We start from the raw sequence: 16914 nt of genomic DNA on the forward strand, positions 1-16914 counted from the left end.
GCTCTGCCATAAGCCTTCTTTAAGAGGCAACACTATCTGGAAAAGCAGTATTGATTGCAACAGAAGGAATTGTCTTTGAGTTGGGTTTTTTCTGGGTATTCATTCATTTTTTTGGGTAGCCTCTAAATCCAGCTGGCCTTGTAAGGGATAAGTAAAAGATGGGCTATTGTAAGCAGGAACAATGCTTGAGCTAGTGTCCCCTGTTAAAGAACAGGGAATAAAATGCCTATTACACTTACTGGGAAAGATATCAACCTTTCCATGCCAGTACTTTAATCTGGCTGGTGTGCAGAGTCAGTGCCAGCAGGCTCACATGCCCCAGAGAAAAGAACACCCTATCTCGCTGGAAGTGTTATTTCAAGGGTGTTTCTCAGGGAATCAAAGTACAAGCAACTTCTGCACATACAAAAGAGTATGGGCATAGGAGTGCAGAGAAATGCTCCCTGCTGTTTTACCGGAAGCCCTGGCAGAGTAAAACCCTGACTGCACCGTCACTGGCAGTGCTTTTTGCTTTGGTGGAGCCATGATTTCATCCAGAATTAACCCCTGAAGTTGACAAATATAGAAAGTAGGTGTTCCACATATAAAGTTGGTTAGGTGGCTTCCAGCAGCAGCGCAGGCTGACTGATCTCCAGGTTCATTCCGATATGCTCCGTGCTGTGCTTTGGGCAGGAACATGGAAATAGATTTAGGGTGCTGCGTAGAAATGACATAGACTGAGATTTACTCAGACACTGGTTGTTGAATCCTGATCTTTTATGTTCAGCCCTGTTCCATCTGAAAGCTATTGCTTTAATGCTTCGTTTCATTCCAGTGGGATTGCTCAGGAGAATGCACAGAAATTCAGAATCTCACAGAGATAATTCCATCCTCTCCCTTCCACATGTGACTCTATCCCAGAGACTCCTTCTGCAAGGAATTCTGCTGCATCCCTTCGTCTGACTTGGCTTTGGCCAAAAGCAGAGTAGGATCAAAGTCAGTCTCCTACACCTTTTATACTGGAATCTGAGGGTAGCTGTGGGGTCCATAACAGAACTTTGCAAGTCTGTTTTAGCCTCTGGAGCACATTTAAGCCTCTCTGGCTGCAGGGAATTGATACTTCATGAATATGATCAAGGGATCTCATGTACAGTATCATTTTATTTGAGAAATCTCCCCTCCGGGGATGCGTTGTCAAACATTTCCTTTGGTTTGTGTAAATAACAAAAGATAAGTCTGTTCTGCATCGGACTCCCAGTAAGAAAGAGAAACAGATTTTGGTTTACTGAGGGGTCTGCAGTACTTTGTTCTCATGACTACTATATAATGGGATTGAACATATTTTATGCCATCTGGCCTGTTCAGCCGAAACAAAATACATCAGTAATGTTCCGATTGGTTTTGAAACATCTTGTTCTTGTCAAAAAGTATTTTAAATCAAACCAGGCTTTACCACTTTGTGTTTGTCTTTTACTAGGAGGCCATGGCGAAAATGGGGAAAGTTGGGAGAGTTGTGCAGCCCAACCATGAGCATAAAAGGTAATCCTGACTTTTGTGGGGTCCTCTGTGAGGATTTATGGCGTGTGAAGTTAAGGCCTGTCTCTTTATAGCCCTGACTGAATGCAGTAGTAGTTATCACCCCCATTTTTGAAGGATTACCATGGAATCAGACTGGTTTGGGTTGGAAAGGACCTTAAAGCTCATCCAATTCCAACCCCTGCCACAGGCAGGGACACCTTCCACTAGAGCAGGCTGCTCCAAACCCTGTCCAACCTGGCCTTGAGCACTGCCAGGGATGGGGCAGCCACAGCTTCTCTGGACACCCTGTGCCAGCACCTCAGCATCCTCACAGGGAAGAACTTCTGCCTAATGTCTCATTTCAATCTCTCCTTTGTCAGTTTAAACCCATTTCCCCTTGTCCTGTCCCCATATGCCCTTGGGAAAGTCCTGCTCCAGATTCGTTATAGCCCCACAGATTACCACGCTTGCCCCCAGGTGAAGGCTGTAATTTGCTGTCAGTGGGCTCTGAGCTGCCCTAAGTCTCTGCCCGCGACGGCTTTCCTGAGCAAGCGAACTCCAACCCGCAACTGCAGGGATGCGAGGAGCTGTGCCGGGGCCGCGGGAGCTTTGAGCGGCTGAGACTGCGGGCCCCGCGGCACTTGGAGCTTCGCGCAGCTTCACCCCTGCCCCGCCGAGGGGCTGCAGAAGCCCTGGAGTACTGGGGTCCCGGTGCCCGGTGTCCGGGGCGCTGCGGGGCCGCTCCGCCCGCTGCTGCTCCCGACGGCGGCGCACGGCGGGGCGCGGGCACCCCCTGGCGGCGGCGGGCGGCCCCGGGGGGCGGACTCCGACAGCAATGGGTGCTCCGGAAACCGGGGACTGGGGGCTGAAGGATGCGGGCCGTGAGTCCCGGGGCTCTCCGGGCCGTGTAAACGGGCAGGAGAGCAGCGAGGTCGCACCGTGCCCATGCTCCCACAGCGAAGGGCTCTGGAGGTAAAAAGCGCCTGGAAATCAAAGCCTGCTGTGGGGTGAATGAAAGGTGTAATTATAACTCGCAGTCACCCATTTGGGTGGGAGCTGCACTTTGGGAGGACGCTGATCCCAGTAAAAGTTGTAATTTTGAAGGAGTCAAAGCTGCTTTGATGCTACGCAATGGATGTAAATATGTATAATACAGGGGGTTTAAAACTTAAAACCTTGGGCTCTGTTGAAATTAACTTTCTGGTACAGATTTTACGACAAGAAATACGAAGTATTTTTGAGACTGGTGGAACATCAGAGAGAGTATCGGTCCATCATGAACAGCTTCTGATCTGGAGTCATGTAACCTGGGAACAGCAGGCAGAGCGAATCTCCAGCTATTTGTGATGAGGGTAATGTCTTCTCACTGTACCGTCCATGTAAAAAATACACTTTTATCATTTAAAGTGTACATTTTAACTTGGAATGAGAAATAAAATGCACTCACTGGCCGTGCGTGAAGCACTGGGTATTTTCTGTCAATAACCTCTGCACTTCAGGACAAGGAATGTTCATTTGCCCCAGTCAGAGGAGACCAGATAACCAGCTGCGGGTATGCCGGTGCTGTATTCAGACTGGCCACAAGCAGGAACAGCACAAGGAACACCATAACTGATTTGGATGGACTCAAATCGCTGCCCTTTGCCATGTTTTTCAGAGGTAACTACACCTGGCACCACACATGGTCCTTTTAATTTCACTGTCTGCTCCAGCTACGACCTGAACACGAATTCCATTGGAAAGTTCTGTTTGTTTTTGTAATTTTGACTCTGATTATAGTACTTCTTTGGCGGCTGATATTTGAGAATCACTTTTGCAGCTGTGCAGTCTTGTTCTCTCTGGGTTTTTTTTCAGTTTCCTGCTCTTTTTTTCTGTCTCCATTCTCACAGCACAGTCCTTTTGCTGTCAGTACTTGGTGCCATTTTGTCTTTTGCAAGTCCCTCACCCTTTGCATGCAGTGTTCGCTGTGCTGATGTCAAACGGCCCATTGCTGACACTGAAAGATGAGGTTAAGCAGACACAGTTGCTGAAAGTATGTTCCCAATGCAGGTGCATTCCTGCCATCGTGCCAGCTGCCTCGCAGGAGTCAGCCATGAAACAGCCCAGCTCTCCTTGTCCATCCTCAACACATTGCTTCAGCCAGACCCAGTCACCAGCTCTGAGCTGGACACAGAAAGTACAGGGAATGCAAAGGGAGAAAGGGGTTTCCTTCCTTTGATTTGCAATTGTCAATGCTCAGACACCTTCCTGGCTGCCTGCTGGCCAAATCCAGTCAACAAAAAGGCTTTTACTTGTTCCCAGGTGCTTTTGAAGGTGGCCCTTCAGTTAACTGTGCTGTGGAAGGAGAGAGTCTGGATACTCTAGTTGTATACAGCAAAAATGTTTCACCTTTGACAGTATAAATTGTTTTGATCTTGCAAGAGCCAAACACTGCCAGTGCCATCAGTGAAACGCTCTCAGAAATTCTTTCTTTCTCTGCCATTTGTCTGTGTCCTGGGTTCAGCAGTAGCAGTCATTTTTCTCCTTCTTGGTAGCTGGTGCAGTGCTGTGTTTTGACTTTTGGCCTGGGAACAGAGCTGATAACAATGGTGTTTTGATTTGGCCGACTTTGTGAGCCTCATGCTCTGCCGGGGAGGAGGGGAAGCTGGGAGGAAGAAGAGACAGGACACCTGACCCAAACTGACCAAAGAGGTATTCCATACCACAGCACGTCATGCCCAGGAGGTAACTGGGAGTTACCTGGAAGGGCTGGTAGTCTGTGGGGTTGGAGGAGGTATCAGTCAGTGCTTGGTCAGGCTGGGGGGGTGAGTTATCGGTCGGCTGGTGGTGAGGTGTTGTATTCTCTTCCCTTGTTATTTCCTTTATCATTGTTATTATTGGTGGTAGCAGTAGTGGTTTGTGTTATACCTTAGTTACTAAACTGTTCTTATCTCAACCTGTGGGAGTTGTATTCTTTTCGATTTTCCTCTCCATCCCTCCAGGAGTAGGGGGAGGGAAAGAAGGGGAGGTTAATGAATGAACTGGCTGGGTTTAAGCCACGACAGTCTGTTACTTCTTAATAACAGATCCTATTCTGTTTGAAAAGCAAAGCCAGGATCCCCAGCTGAAGGAGAGGGTTAAGAAGCAAGGGGGAACAGAACAGAAGAGCATATTCAGATCAACTACAACTATACTATAGGTCACTCAGGAGAACCCTTCCTTTCTTCAAATTGCCACCCTCTTGATGAGCCTGCATTGTGCAAGAGAAACAACCTATGGTCTGTTTCCACGGAGTCAGTATTCCTGTAGATGGGCTCCAGCTTTATGCACTCAGCTTGATAGAAATTCCATTCTGTAGTATTGTCATAGGCTGTAATTCCCAGTTAAATGCAAGCAGAAGTTACACAATAACAAAACTACACTTAGAGAACTTGGAAAATAATAGTTTCTGGGTTGCTTTTTTTATGTTAGTAGTCAGCACTCAAAAACATCTGGTAATTTTTTTAAAGAAACAATGCACTTCCTGCCTTGTAGTTCATGGAAAAGCAATTGTTGCCATTTCCAAAGTACCCATTGTTAAAAGAAACAGCTTTACAAGTTCAGGGACATAATTAAAGACAATGAAAGTTGATGGGAGTAAAATGAAGAAACATCATAACAAAAAGGATATAACAAGCAAGAAAACGACTACAACATAATGGTGTATCGTAGCTTACAAATCAAAGGCACAAGAAAACATGTCAGCTGAAAATACAGAGAAGGAACAAGCAGTTGGAGACCAGTGTATTGTGAACAATAAATATTTATAAATTTTAATGCATTTATTTTAATATACAATTCATACATAAAACAAAGTCCACTGACTCCAAACACATAGCAAATGTACAGATTGTACAGGGACAGATGAGTAGGGGGGTCTGGCACTGTGCCAACCTTTTTAACTCTGCAGCTCCAACACACACAGACATGCACACACACACCCCCCAACTTCAGCAACCTTTCCATAACCTTCCTCCTATTTATATCATAGAATCATCATCAAATCGGCCTTGACCTCTCTGGCTGAACTGGCACAAGACTTACAAGGCAATCACAAGGAGTGTATGAAGTCTAGAAAAGAAACAAGTTGTCATGCTGACGTTGTTGAAGCTCAGAGGCACAGAGTTCAAAAGGAAGCAATGTACCTTGCATAGGCTTATATGAAAAAGAGATTTGTTCACATTCCTTGCATGACTTTTCATGCTTTTCTCCCCTTGTAATACCTCTACTTCATAGATGCATTTGTGTTGCAAGCCAGTGTTACTACCAGTTCCATATTATCCATTTTAAAATCAGGGCTATTCTCATTGCAGAGCTGTAAGAAATCTGTATTCCTGTGGATGTGTAATCACCTGTGATAACACAGAGCACTGATACAAGATTCTGTAGCGATACCATCTAACATTCCTTGTGTTACACAAGCCTTAGCAAATTACACAGTTTGCTAAATTCTCAAATTAAGATTTTATTCAAATGGAGCCAAGGTGTAAAATGTTAAAGCTCAAGAGTTCTAAAACTCTTCAACTGCAAGTTGTTTGGCATTGTTAATTTTAAGCTTTATTCATAGCTTTAGGCATTTTCAACTCAGGCACTTTGTATGAAGGTAAGTCAAAGAAAATGTAGCATGAAAGAGTCCAGCAAGTATCCAGAGTAAAATTTGCTTTCTAAATGCTTGCACATTGAATCATTTGTCCATGCCAAGTATTGCTGAGTCCTGCTTCAGCCTTTGTCAGAGGCATAATGACAAATTATCATCTTCTGCCCCAAATAAAAGAGAAACCTGTCACTGCTTGGTGAACTTTGACCAAGGAATCCAAGTTTGAGTCAGTCAGGCTTCTGACAGCATGCTCTGAGCTGCAGACCTTGCCACACTCACCCCATTAGGTGCAATTTGCTGACATATGTTTATCATGCAAATTAAAAGAAGGGAAACAACCACCATGTCATCAGCGGTTCCAAGTGTCCTACAGAGAGGCCCAGGCTTCATGTCAAATGGGGAAGACAAGCATATGATAGTTCCAAAGGAGCAAACAGCAACTCGCAGGAAAAAAAGCCATACCAGAACACCCCAGGTGAAGATTCCTCGCAAGGCAAGAGTCAGGAATAAGTGCATGTCATAAAGGTAATCTGCAAACTAAATATTCAGATTAATTACATTAGTTTGCATTCTGATGCACGCAGGTCTTTCAGTTCAGTGTCTCTCTCAAGCACTTTTAAAGGTCTCTTGAACGCAGAAGCTTTCTGTGCTGTCCAAATTTCCCTATGCTGTTTGATTACTCTGCCCCATTTTTGAGAGGAATCCCCACTGCCCCCACCTTGAAAAGAAAGTATTGTGCTTGACACTGAATCCATTTGGAAACTGGGTCCTAATGCCTGTGCTGAGTATATGCCTGTCTTTAAAATCTGGCATCAAGTGCAGGCTATGAGTGCTTGAAAATGAGGCCTCAAGTCTTGCCTTGGTGTGGGCAGGAACTATAGGACTGAGTGATTATTCCTCATTAATGCTAGTTTGTTGGGTTGAAAGATAATACTCCTATCCACAGCGCTTAGTTTAGTCTGTAGATTGAAACAGACTCCACAGCCCTTTCAGGCCCCGTGATCTTTCAGGAAGATTTGTTTTGATGATATTCTACACCCTCACTTGTGACTTCCACCCTCATCTTTCACTTCATTTCCACTGCCTGTCATATCTTGTACCAGCTGGGATTCCAGCTTTAAGAAAGTGCAGAGCCAGTGTGGACTATTTGAATTTGGAAATACCTTGGGGAAAAAAAAACAGCAGCTTTCTAAGCTGGAATCTGATTTGAAATTTTAGAGGCAAGTTAAAATCCTGGAGTTCAAATCTGAATTCATATTTGAAAGTTCCAGCCTGACCATCTCTAGTTCTGCTTTGCTTCCTGTATGTCACCCCACACTACTTTCTCCCCTCTGCCACGATGACTGGGGGAGGACTCCTCTGAGCTAGGAACTCCAAGAAGCACCTTCACTAGAAGGTGCTGGACCCAGCAGTGGATGGTAACACTTCCACTATGGCATTGCCAGTATGTGCAAAAAAGGTAATTCACATAATGATATAAACTAGCTTTCATTGCTGGGTTTCTTTCAATCCTCTACGTATTATGCACTACTGACAACATAAATGTAGATTTATAAATACTTACAGGTCGAGGTTGCCCTGAGAAGCGCTTGTTGTAATCTCTAATGTCATGTACAATTTGTTTACTTGGCTTATCATGTTTCTTTTCACAAGAGATGCTATCCAGAAGAACCACCTTCATAAGAAAAAGATAAGCATTAGCACAGTGTATGTGAATATCCAGTATAAAGGACAATGTTCTGTAGTGCTGGTCTCTCCAGAGTCAATTTCACAACTGGATTTTTGTCCAGCTCTGTCAGTTCCACAATAGCAAGAACATTCTCCATTTGCAGCCTGCATCCAACCTTCCAGTACAACAGGCAGCCTCTGACCAGGGTCACATGAGATTGGGAACTTCCATATTGCTTTTTCTGGTATGTTATCCCAGAGACTCAACAAAATATACAGAAGTAAAATGCTGGAAGTCTGTTTAATATTTCACAGAGTTGCCTGATGGGACCTGTGTCAAATGCAGGGTCACTGAAGTCTAAATGGGGTTTGAAATGCCATGGAAAATCAGAGAATAAATAAAGTTGATTTTAAGAGCTCAGGCTTGTCATTTTGTACGTATCATAATGCAGATAGAGGTAAGTCTTACCTTTTGTCTGCAGAGAGGGCAGGTTATTGCTGCTAACCAGGGACTGTGTTTCCAGTAGGTGATCAGACAGGAACCTACCAACAAAAAGGAAATCAAGATACGTGAAATATATTTGAGGATCTGTAATGTTTACGGGAGACTATCAGAATTAATAAACCCTCTTTCTACAACTAATTGTGAAAATGACTGTAATTTTATTTTCATTTCATAATTAATTCATAACATTTAATTTCAATATGTGGTTTTACTCTGCAAAGTGGCTGTGTAAAAATGGAGCCTCAGCTCTTCCACACTGGTATATGCAGAGATACAGGGACATCCCAGGAAAAACTTTGATTCAGTTTTTTCTCCTGTGGATAGGGTCTTAATCTCAAAGCTCCCTGGACTGCAGTTTGGAGCACTCAGGAACATGGGTACCCTTCAGAGTGCAGTGGTGGGCAAAAGCAGTGCAGGTACGTAGAGACTGAGTTCCTCCAGAGCCATATGGTTTTTAATGGCTATGAAGGCCAGTTACCTCAAATAAGCAGCCAGGGCACAGCCTGGTCATGTAGCCTCCCTGTGGCACAAGAAGTCTGGAGAGGAACTTTTTACAAGGGCCTGTAGGGACATGCCAAGGGGAATGGCTTTAACCTGCCAGAGGGGAGACTGAGATGAGCTCTTAGGCAGAAGCTCTTCCCTGTGAGAGTGCTGAGGTGCTGGCACAGGGTGCCCAGAGAAGCTGTGGCTGCCCCATCCCTGGCAGTGTTCAAGGCCAGGTTGGACACAGGGGCTTGGAGCAAGCTGCTCTAGTGGAAGGGGTCCCTGCCTGTGGCAGGGGGTTGGAACTGGATGAACTTTAATGTCTCTTCCAACCCAAACCATTCTAGAATTCTATGATTCTATGATGATGCATCGTGGTGATGAAGTGCCATACATGGGGCTATTTTGTCTGTTTGTCCTCTCTTACCATATTTCAGCTCTGACCCTTCTGGAACTGTGTATCTTTGAAAAAGTGAGTTGCTCTATTCTTTTTGATTCCTCTAACCCAGACAACTGCTATTTTCCAGATATAACCTGCTGGGGTCTCAGGTGTGCAAAAGGGGCAGAGTCTGAGGACAGTGCGATTAGACTGCATATACAGCTGACAGCAGAGGTTGACATATGTGACTGGCACTAACAGCAAAAACAGCAAAGCATAAATAGCATCTAATCAGAAGCAGCTCAGCTTGACTTTTGGCTCCTGGGCACAGTGTGCAGTGTGACAGGTCAGGGAAAAAATCTCTCAGCATTGAAACTGATCAAATTTGACAAGGACCCCAGTGAGAACAGAAGCAGAACGCTGCACTGCCATTTTGATGGAATTGTTTTGCTGAATTGAACAATGCTCTTTGTTCTTCAGAATAACCATCTAGTAGTTTCTTGTACTCCACGTCCTAACAAGAAGTCTTTAGGAGCCCTCAGTGCAGGGCACTTGCCGGGCACTGCACCCGGACTTGCTTCATCTGTTGTCACTGAAAAGGAGAATGTTGGAGAAACCATTTTTGAAATCAAGTGTAAAACTGTTCATGCTGCCATCAGTTATATCTTCTGTACTAGGACTGAGGATGTTAGATTTGGCCCAAAGTTGTTTTTTATGAACCTTGCTCTGATTTGTGCTTTTAACTTTCATTTTCATCTGAGTGCAGGGCTTTTCTTTCTGACTCTTGTATTTTGTTTGCACACACAGAGCCACTGGCTGAGCCCATGGCTGTGTTTATAGCTAAATCCTGGTGTGGTATGTATAAATGCAGTCTGGCAGCAGCTTCCAGTTTTCACTCCACCATTGGCATTTGACAAGAATCACACCTGATTTCAGGAACCACTTTGACCTGCTGGGTCCAGATCCTGTATCATAATCCACAAGGCTGTAGTGCTGCACCTGTCTTCAGTCCCAGTGATAGCAGTGCTGACAGATCCCATAGTTCTTCAAGGGCTTTCAGAAAAGGCCCCCTGTGCCCTATGAATACAGGCTGAGAGTGCTGGGCTTGTTTTGCCTCCAGAAGAGAAGGCTTCCAGGAAACATTAACAGTCTTCCAGTATGTAAAGGAGGCCTACAAGAAATGTGGAGAGGGGCTTTTTACAAGGGCCTGTAGGGACAGGATAAGGGAAATGGCTTTAACTTGACAGAAGAGAGACTAAGATGGGCGCTTAGGCAGAAGTTCTTCCTTGTGAGGGTGCTGAGGCGCTGGCACAGGGTGCACAGAGAAGCTGTGGCTGCCCCATCCCTGGCAGTGTTCAAGGACAGGTTGGCTGGGGCTTGGAGCGACCTGGTCTGGTGTAAGGTGTCCCTGCCTGTGGTAGGGGGTTGGAACTGGATGAGCTTTAAGGTCACTTCCAACCCAAAACATTTTAAAGTTCTATGATTTTCTGAAAGTAAAATTTGCTGCATGCAGAATCCTTTGTTGAGTAGAACAGGAAGGGAAGGACTCCTCTGAAGCTGACCTATTTGTGCTTTGGTGCATTTTTCATAAACTAGACAAAATCCCGATTCAGTGTAGGCTGCTGCACGGCCTTGTGAGGGAGGCTGGAGGTTTCTCTAAAATACCTCTGTGGTTATTGTTAATTAGAAAAAAATAATATTGCTCAAGGATCACTTTTCAGTTGAACTTCCTGAACATATGGTTCAAACTGAAGCTGAAAAGGAAAACTTCAGGACAAACTGTATGAATTACTACTAATAATAAAATCAGACATTTTTTATAAGTCCACATTAATCTTGTTTAAAAGCTTTGGGTTGACCACATTTTTTAAATAAAACTTTTACCAGAGTGGAATTTATTAAGAGAGCTCAGCACTGCCTTAGCTCTGGTCCACAGGGCATCAAGAGAAGTTTTATTACTGACTTCAGTCACACCAGACTTAGATCTACACAGAATGGTTTTGATAAGCCCAATGTAAAGTTTTATTGGTTTAAGACATGAAAACCAGACATGTTACAGAGGCCGCTCCTACTATATAAACATAGTCCTAACATATAATGCAGTGCACTGGAGTTGATGCTTGAGAGCGTAAGTGATGGTGTACTTCAGGAAGTAAAGCCTGGCTAAGTATATACAGCTAACAATAACAATATATTCCAAGCTTGTATATGGCAATTCTCCTCTGTAGATCTCAAAATAAAATCAAAATCACGTCTGTATCATTTTGTCATACTCACAGATGGAAAAGGGAAAATTAACCAGGCCAGAAAAGAGGGAAGTTTATGATCTTTGTTGTTAATGTCTGTCTTTGTACTTGAAACTGTAACTACTGTGACATTATTTGAAACATGTTTTGAGGCCATATGCTTACTGTTTGTCTTGGAGTGAGTTACATTCAAAGCATCCTTTTCCTGTATGTTATAAAACAGTGTTATAAAAACATGAAACAACCTCAAGTACTAAATGGTGTCACTCATGAGGGAGATGAGCCCTACATAGTGTCCCTAGCTGTTGGTGATCCACTGATCTGTTGTGTTTTCAGAGGATGGAGAGAGTGGCAGGGGTGATGAGGAGATGGGCTGCATGAGAATCATTTCAATCTAGAGAAAAATGACACTTCCTAAAGATAAAAATGTGCTTTTATTGCACTAAGCACCAACAACACAGCCCCTTGTTTTCATTTATGCTGATGTCTTTTTATAACATTCTTATATGGTAAAAAAGTGTAGCTCGCTTGTAACTATAATTTGCCCTTGCTTTGGGTCTCTGTAGAATGCCAGAGCAGTAGAAACAAGCTTTATGATTCTGAGCAGTGTCTCCTGATGTATCTTGCTCTTGCAATATCAGACAGTACTGCCTCCAGCTGCCTGCCTCCCTTCTGCCAGACATTGCTGATGTTGTGCTTCGCAGTAGCCCTGAAAAACCTCCTAGGGCAGCTTCAGCCTCATCAGATCATGGTGAACTCTATTTCTCTTCCCAGCCCTGCTGTGAGGATGAGGGCATATAGAAAGGAACCTGATTAAGCAGCTGGGGCAGGGAGGTTGTAAACTTCACCTGTAAGTTCACTGGACGATGTATCTCAGAGGTATGAGATGAACAGTGTTCACTCCAAGTGTGCTGGTGGCCTTATTCTGCTGCCTTTCAAAGCAGGAGCAAAGCTCACACTGGCTCTAGCAGTGCAGAATGTGAGCCTTAAAAATCCTGAAATCCCCTTTATAAATGCAATTATGAGCATAACTCCCTCCAGTATTCCATGCTTCATCCTTGCTTTCCCTTTGAAAAATGATTTAAATTTTGTAATCCTAACCATATGGTTTAGCAGCCTCAAAGAAGGCATTTAGCAGACACATTCAGCTAGAGAATTCTGGGTTTACTTAGATTATCCAGTGACTAGAGATGCACTGGGGAGAACAGGGGAGTGGGCAGCCTCAGCAGAAGGAATCTGTGAATTTGGATCTGTCTGTTTCCTGTTAAGCCAGATCCTGGGCTGCAATACCCAGTTACTGAGCATGCATCGTGATGAGACGTCTTTGAACCCACATTTACATAATGTGGTCATAAGATTTTAAAATTTACTCAAAAATCAATAAAAAAGTTAGAAGTTGTTTTATACATGACTAGAAACTCACTTTTTGAATTGTTTAATATGTAACTTCCACTATTTTTTATTATATTTAGAAAGCTTTTACAGGACCACAAGCCAACGTAATGATGCCACATTGCTCTAGACCATTTCTTTATTTTACACAATTGTTTCTCAAGGGAAGCAAGTCTGGAACAGAATCAGACCTAAGCCTAGCACGTCAATTTTCACCAGTAAACACAATCAGAATTAATTTTATGGGCTAGCTGGATTTTTAGGCTGTTGATTAAAAAGACAAGCTGTCTTCCCAGAAGTGAGTTCATGCTTGGAGGTAAGACTTCGTGTTTGTTACATCTCGACCTATCTATCTCAGTTACACAGTGTGTGATTATTAGACTGTTGAGTTTTATAACTGTGGTGTCTTTTCTTTGTTTGTTTGGGGTTTTTGCACAGCTGAATACAAATTGTGTGATTTTGTGGTGTGTTTTACCCATTCCATGAGTTTGTGTTGTAATTTAACAGTATCCTGTGAGATAGATAACCTATACTTTACTGTGAGGGTGGTGAGGCACTGGAACAGGTTGTGCAAAGAAGTGGTGAATGCTTCATCCCTGGCAGTGTTCAAGGCCAGGATGGATGGGGCCTTGGATAACATGGTCTAGTGTGAGTTGTCCCTGTCCATGGCAGGGGGGTGGAACTGGATGACCTTAAGGTTCTTTCCAACCCAAACCATTCTGTGATTCTATGTAAAAACGGGACTTCTCCTGCTTCTAGTGACAGCACTTACATTATTAGTTCCAGGGAGAATGGCTTGGTCCTGGTTCTTAGTAGGACATGAGATTCCTGTAAGAACTGCTTTATTTTGTAGCCTGGTTGAGCACTGCACCATCAGTCCAGGAAACTTACCACAGAATAAATGTCCACAGTTGGTTTCTACTGGGAGAGTAGCTGTCTGGAGACAGATGGGGCAGCTGAAGTCACTGTGATTACAAGATTGCCAAATTTGGAGGGATTCCTGGAAAAGAAGTAGTACAGAATCTTCAGTAAATTAGTATTTTGATTGACATATTCAGTTCATTAATAGTAATTTGCTATGATTAGCAGAGAGTCACAGAAACTAAGTATAGATTTCATGCATAAGTGAGCATTACCATTTTTCTTCCTCCTTTGCACTTATGTCTATCACTTAAATGTACTGAAAGAAAGTTCAGTGTGTTCCCTGCCTTCCTTGGGTGGCAGAATGATATTCTTAGTGCATACCATAGGCTACGCAGCAAAAAGACTCCTGAAGTAAAGAAATTACTTCCAATCAATCCCTTTTGTTTGCTTAGCTAAGTCTATAATTAGGAATAGTATTGAGCTTTGTTTTTAGAGAGGGAAGGTGAGAATTCTGTAAGTCTGAGAAATGATGAAATGGCATTTTGAGATCCAAAGTGTATGATCATATATCTGAAGGGAAAAGCTGAAGTATGTATGTTGGTCTTCCAGTCTTTGCTCCTAGTTCATTGCCTGTAAGCAGTAAAAGCCTGTTTGGCAATATGTTCGTCTTTGCCAGGATTGTTTGATATAATGAGAGGTAAAACAGCTGTTCTTACTTGACACTGATTCCTTACCACATTGGAATTTTTTTGCTGCCTTTATTATGATGCATTAGCCAGTCTGTAATGGCTGACAGACCTGCCCACTCCATCTTAGCACACCACAGACACACTTAAATTTGACTGTATGTTCAATTGCCATAACCACAATGAGATCAGTCTTTAAAGAAAATGTAGTACAGTATGGTTAATGTCCTTTCTTTCTTGAAATAAAGTGATTTCAATGTTTCTATCAATCCCAGAAGCAGAGAGAGCAACTTCTGAAGTTGGGAGAGAGCTTCCAAATAAGTTCCTTGCCTTTAGGGTAGAGTCTTGAAGGTTATTGAAGGTTCTCCACTGCCTACACATGGTTAGCAAGGTTCAAAAGGAGATGGGATCAATTACAGTTATGTTTTGTATGGTGATCAAAAAATGATGACGTTCACATGGTCTTAATGTGGTCTTAATGACCACAGAGGTCCAGCACTATATGGAATGGGTATTATTTTTCCATTACTGAAGTAAGGCATTGAGATGAGGAGATGGCATACTTACAGATTATGGTATTGCTGTATACATGCTGTCCCTTGTTGCCCAATTTGGCCTGCTTATTTGTTTTCCAAATACCTGGTTGGCACTTGCCTATATGACAGATCAATGAGTGCACTTCCAGGTATCTGACCTATTTATAGAAGTTTTTATAAATAGAAAACTGAATAGAATCTGTATTTTGCATGTAATAATTCCAAGAAAGAAGAGAGGGGTCATCATGTCGGTCTGCCAAATGAGTGTTCAGGAACCCAGATCTCTTGCCAGAGCCATGCCTAAAACTGTGAGTTAAAATTAGCAATTTTAAATCAGCACCTTTAATACCAGTCTTTCCTTCCTGTAATGAGGATCTGTAAATAAGGACTGAAGGTTCCCAAACAATGTGCCACAACTACTGGAAAAAGTCTTTCTCCTTTACTGTTTGTTAAGGTATGAATGTATTTGTTTCTGATTCTCAACATAAATATTTCAGATGCTGAAGAAAACTGCATTGTTTTCAGATTTTTCCCTCTATGCACTGATAAGATTATCTCCTGCTGAGAAACCAACCCCACACTAGCCCAGTAAAGCTGCAATGACTAAGAATAACTACAACACAGCAATGATCGGATGCAAGTCCAGTACACTGACAGGTGAAGTCCAGGCAAGCATGTTTTAACACAATGCTCCCTAAAATTCATATGGCACACCATATGCCTATATTTTGACTTCCCATGCAGTACTGATGGTGTATTTGCAGGTTCAGAAGAGCATTATTTCAACTCATGCAAGCTGTAATAGTTCTCGTCAGCTGAGGAACTGCCCCAGATCAGTTGTGTTTATAAACACTGCATCCATGACATAAGCTGATTAGGTATCTCCTCTTCATTTTTGCAAAGTAATAACACATTTCTTTAGCTTTGTCTCATACATGAAACGGAACTGAATGTGTTTCTGATTATGCAATAGATAGGGAGTCAAGGGAAACCCAGCATTCCCAGACCATAACTGATGGAAACTTTGAGAAGCTCTTTTGCCCTTTGCAACCTCAAGAAGTTGAAACCACTCATGTATTTTGTATTAGAATGTGTTGTACAATAATTAACTTACTATATGGCTCCTAGGGGACAAATGATTAGTCGTTTGTTTCCAGATGACTCATCTTCTGCTGACTTACAAAAGCAAGTCTGCAGAAACAGAGTTTGTGCTGTTCTGAAATTGGGAAAACTGAATGTTGCTGCGTTGCCATCTGATAGCAGTTCTGGCTGCTGAGGTAAGCTACCACATGAAGCATCAGCTGGGTGCGGGTTCCTGTTGAGACCTTGAAAATGCTCAAGCTCTGAGAGTTAGGACTATGAATTAGAGCAAAGAACCAGGAAATGATCCTGTATTGACAGCACAGAACTAGGCAGTTCTTTACACATACAGTTAAGCAGTGGACGTTCTTAGGGATGCTAGAAATTTCTGAGTTCAAGAGGTACAGGGTATCAAATACTATTAAATGCAAAGGTAATAGCTCTGACTGAGGAAGTTCCTGAAGCATCAGTTGCTAAAGAATGAAAGAGTATTCTGCAGAAGCATCATTCATGTTTCTTTATTCTTCTGTAGGTATCCATTGCTGCAGAGCAGGCAAGCTGGCTTTTGAGTGACATGGTATAGCCATTCTTACATTAATAGAGCATTTGGGGGAAAAAGATGCTTGGGGTCACCTTCAGCAGAGATATGAGTGGCTTAGTCTTGTCCTGAGTAGATAGGCTAGGAAAAACATGCCAAATTTTTCATTTATTTCTAATAGCTTATGTGCACATAATAAAATCTCTGATTTATTGAGTCCAAGCACTCAAACTGGTGTTCAAGCTGGCTGTAGCCTGGTTTCCAGGGGACCACCCAGCTGGATCTGATAGAAACAGAAGACAGATGATATCTGACATAGCTTTAAGTCTGCCAGAATTAATTTACCCCTTCCAAAATCTTGAGCCAGCCTTTGAACATTTGAACTAGCAGATTGAATTAGAGATTGAAGTAGTGATCATGGCAGT

The 16914-nt window shown here is 43.0% G+C and overlaps 2 protein-coding genes across 19 annotated transcripts in view; one reads left to right on the forward strand and one right to left on the reverse strand.

The window, feature by feature from the left end:
* Window positions 1-2948, forward strand: part of FGGY (FGGY carbohydrate kinase domain containing) — a 323114-nt gene extending 320166 nt beyond the window's left edge. For 14 of the 16 annotated variants that reach the window (XM_057409298.1, XM_057409300.1, XM_057409297.1 and 11 more), the window contains 2 exons: window positions 1457-1518; window positions 2707-2948. In XM_057409298.1, coding sequence (XP_057265281.1) covers window positions 1457-1518; window positions 2707-2788 — 144 coding nt within the window. In that variant the 3' untranslated portion in view covers window positions 2789-2948. Of the gene's footprint in view, window positions 1-1456; window positions 1519-1974; window positions 2122-2706 lie in introns of those variants that run through there. The other 2 variants (XM_057409305.1, XM_057409301.1) reach the window with 2 other exon arrangements.
* The window catches only part of LOC130599111 (E3 ubiquitin-protein ligase RNF170-like), a 37558-nt gene that overhangs the window by 7729 nt on the left and 12915 nt on the right, over window positions 1-16914 (reverse strand). For 2 of the 3 annotated variants that reach the window (XM_057409317.1, XM_057409318.1), the window contains exons 2-5: window positions 13677-13785; window positions 8250-8323; window positions 7677-7787; window positions 5261-6649 (exon numbers count right to left, since the gene is read on the reverse strand). In XM_057409317.1, the coding sequence (XP_057265300.1) occupies window positions 6344-6649; window positions 7677-7787; window positions 8250-8323; window positions 13677-13785 (600 nt within the window). In that variant the 3' untranslated portion in view covers window positions 5261-6343. Of the gene's footprint in view, window positions 1-5260; window positions 6650-7676; window positions 7788-8249; window positions 8324-13676; window positions 13786-16914 lie in introns of those variants that run through there. The other variant, XM_057409319.1, reaches the window with a different exon arrangement.

The sequence above is a fragment of the Pezoporus wallicus genome, unplaced genomic scaffold, assembly GCF_028554395.1.
Source record: "Pezoporus wallicus isolate ANWC-B61680 ecotype Strahan unplaced genomic scaffold, APGP_CSIRO_Pwel_v1 contig_8108, whole genome shotgun sequence".
NCBI lineage: Eukaryota > Metazoa > Chordata > Aves > Psittaciformes > Psittacidae > Pezoporus > Pezoporus wallicus.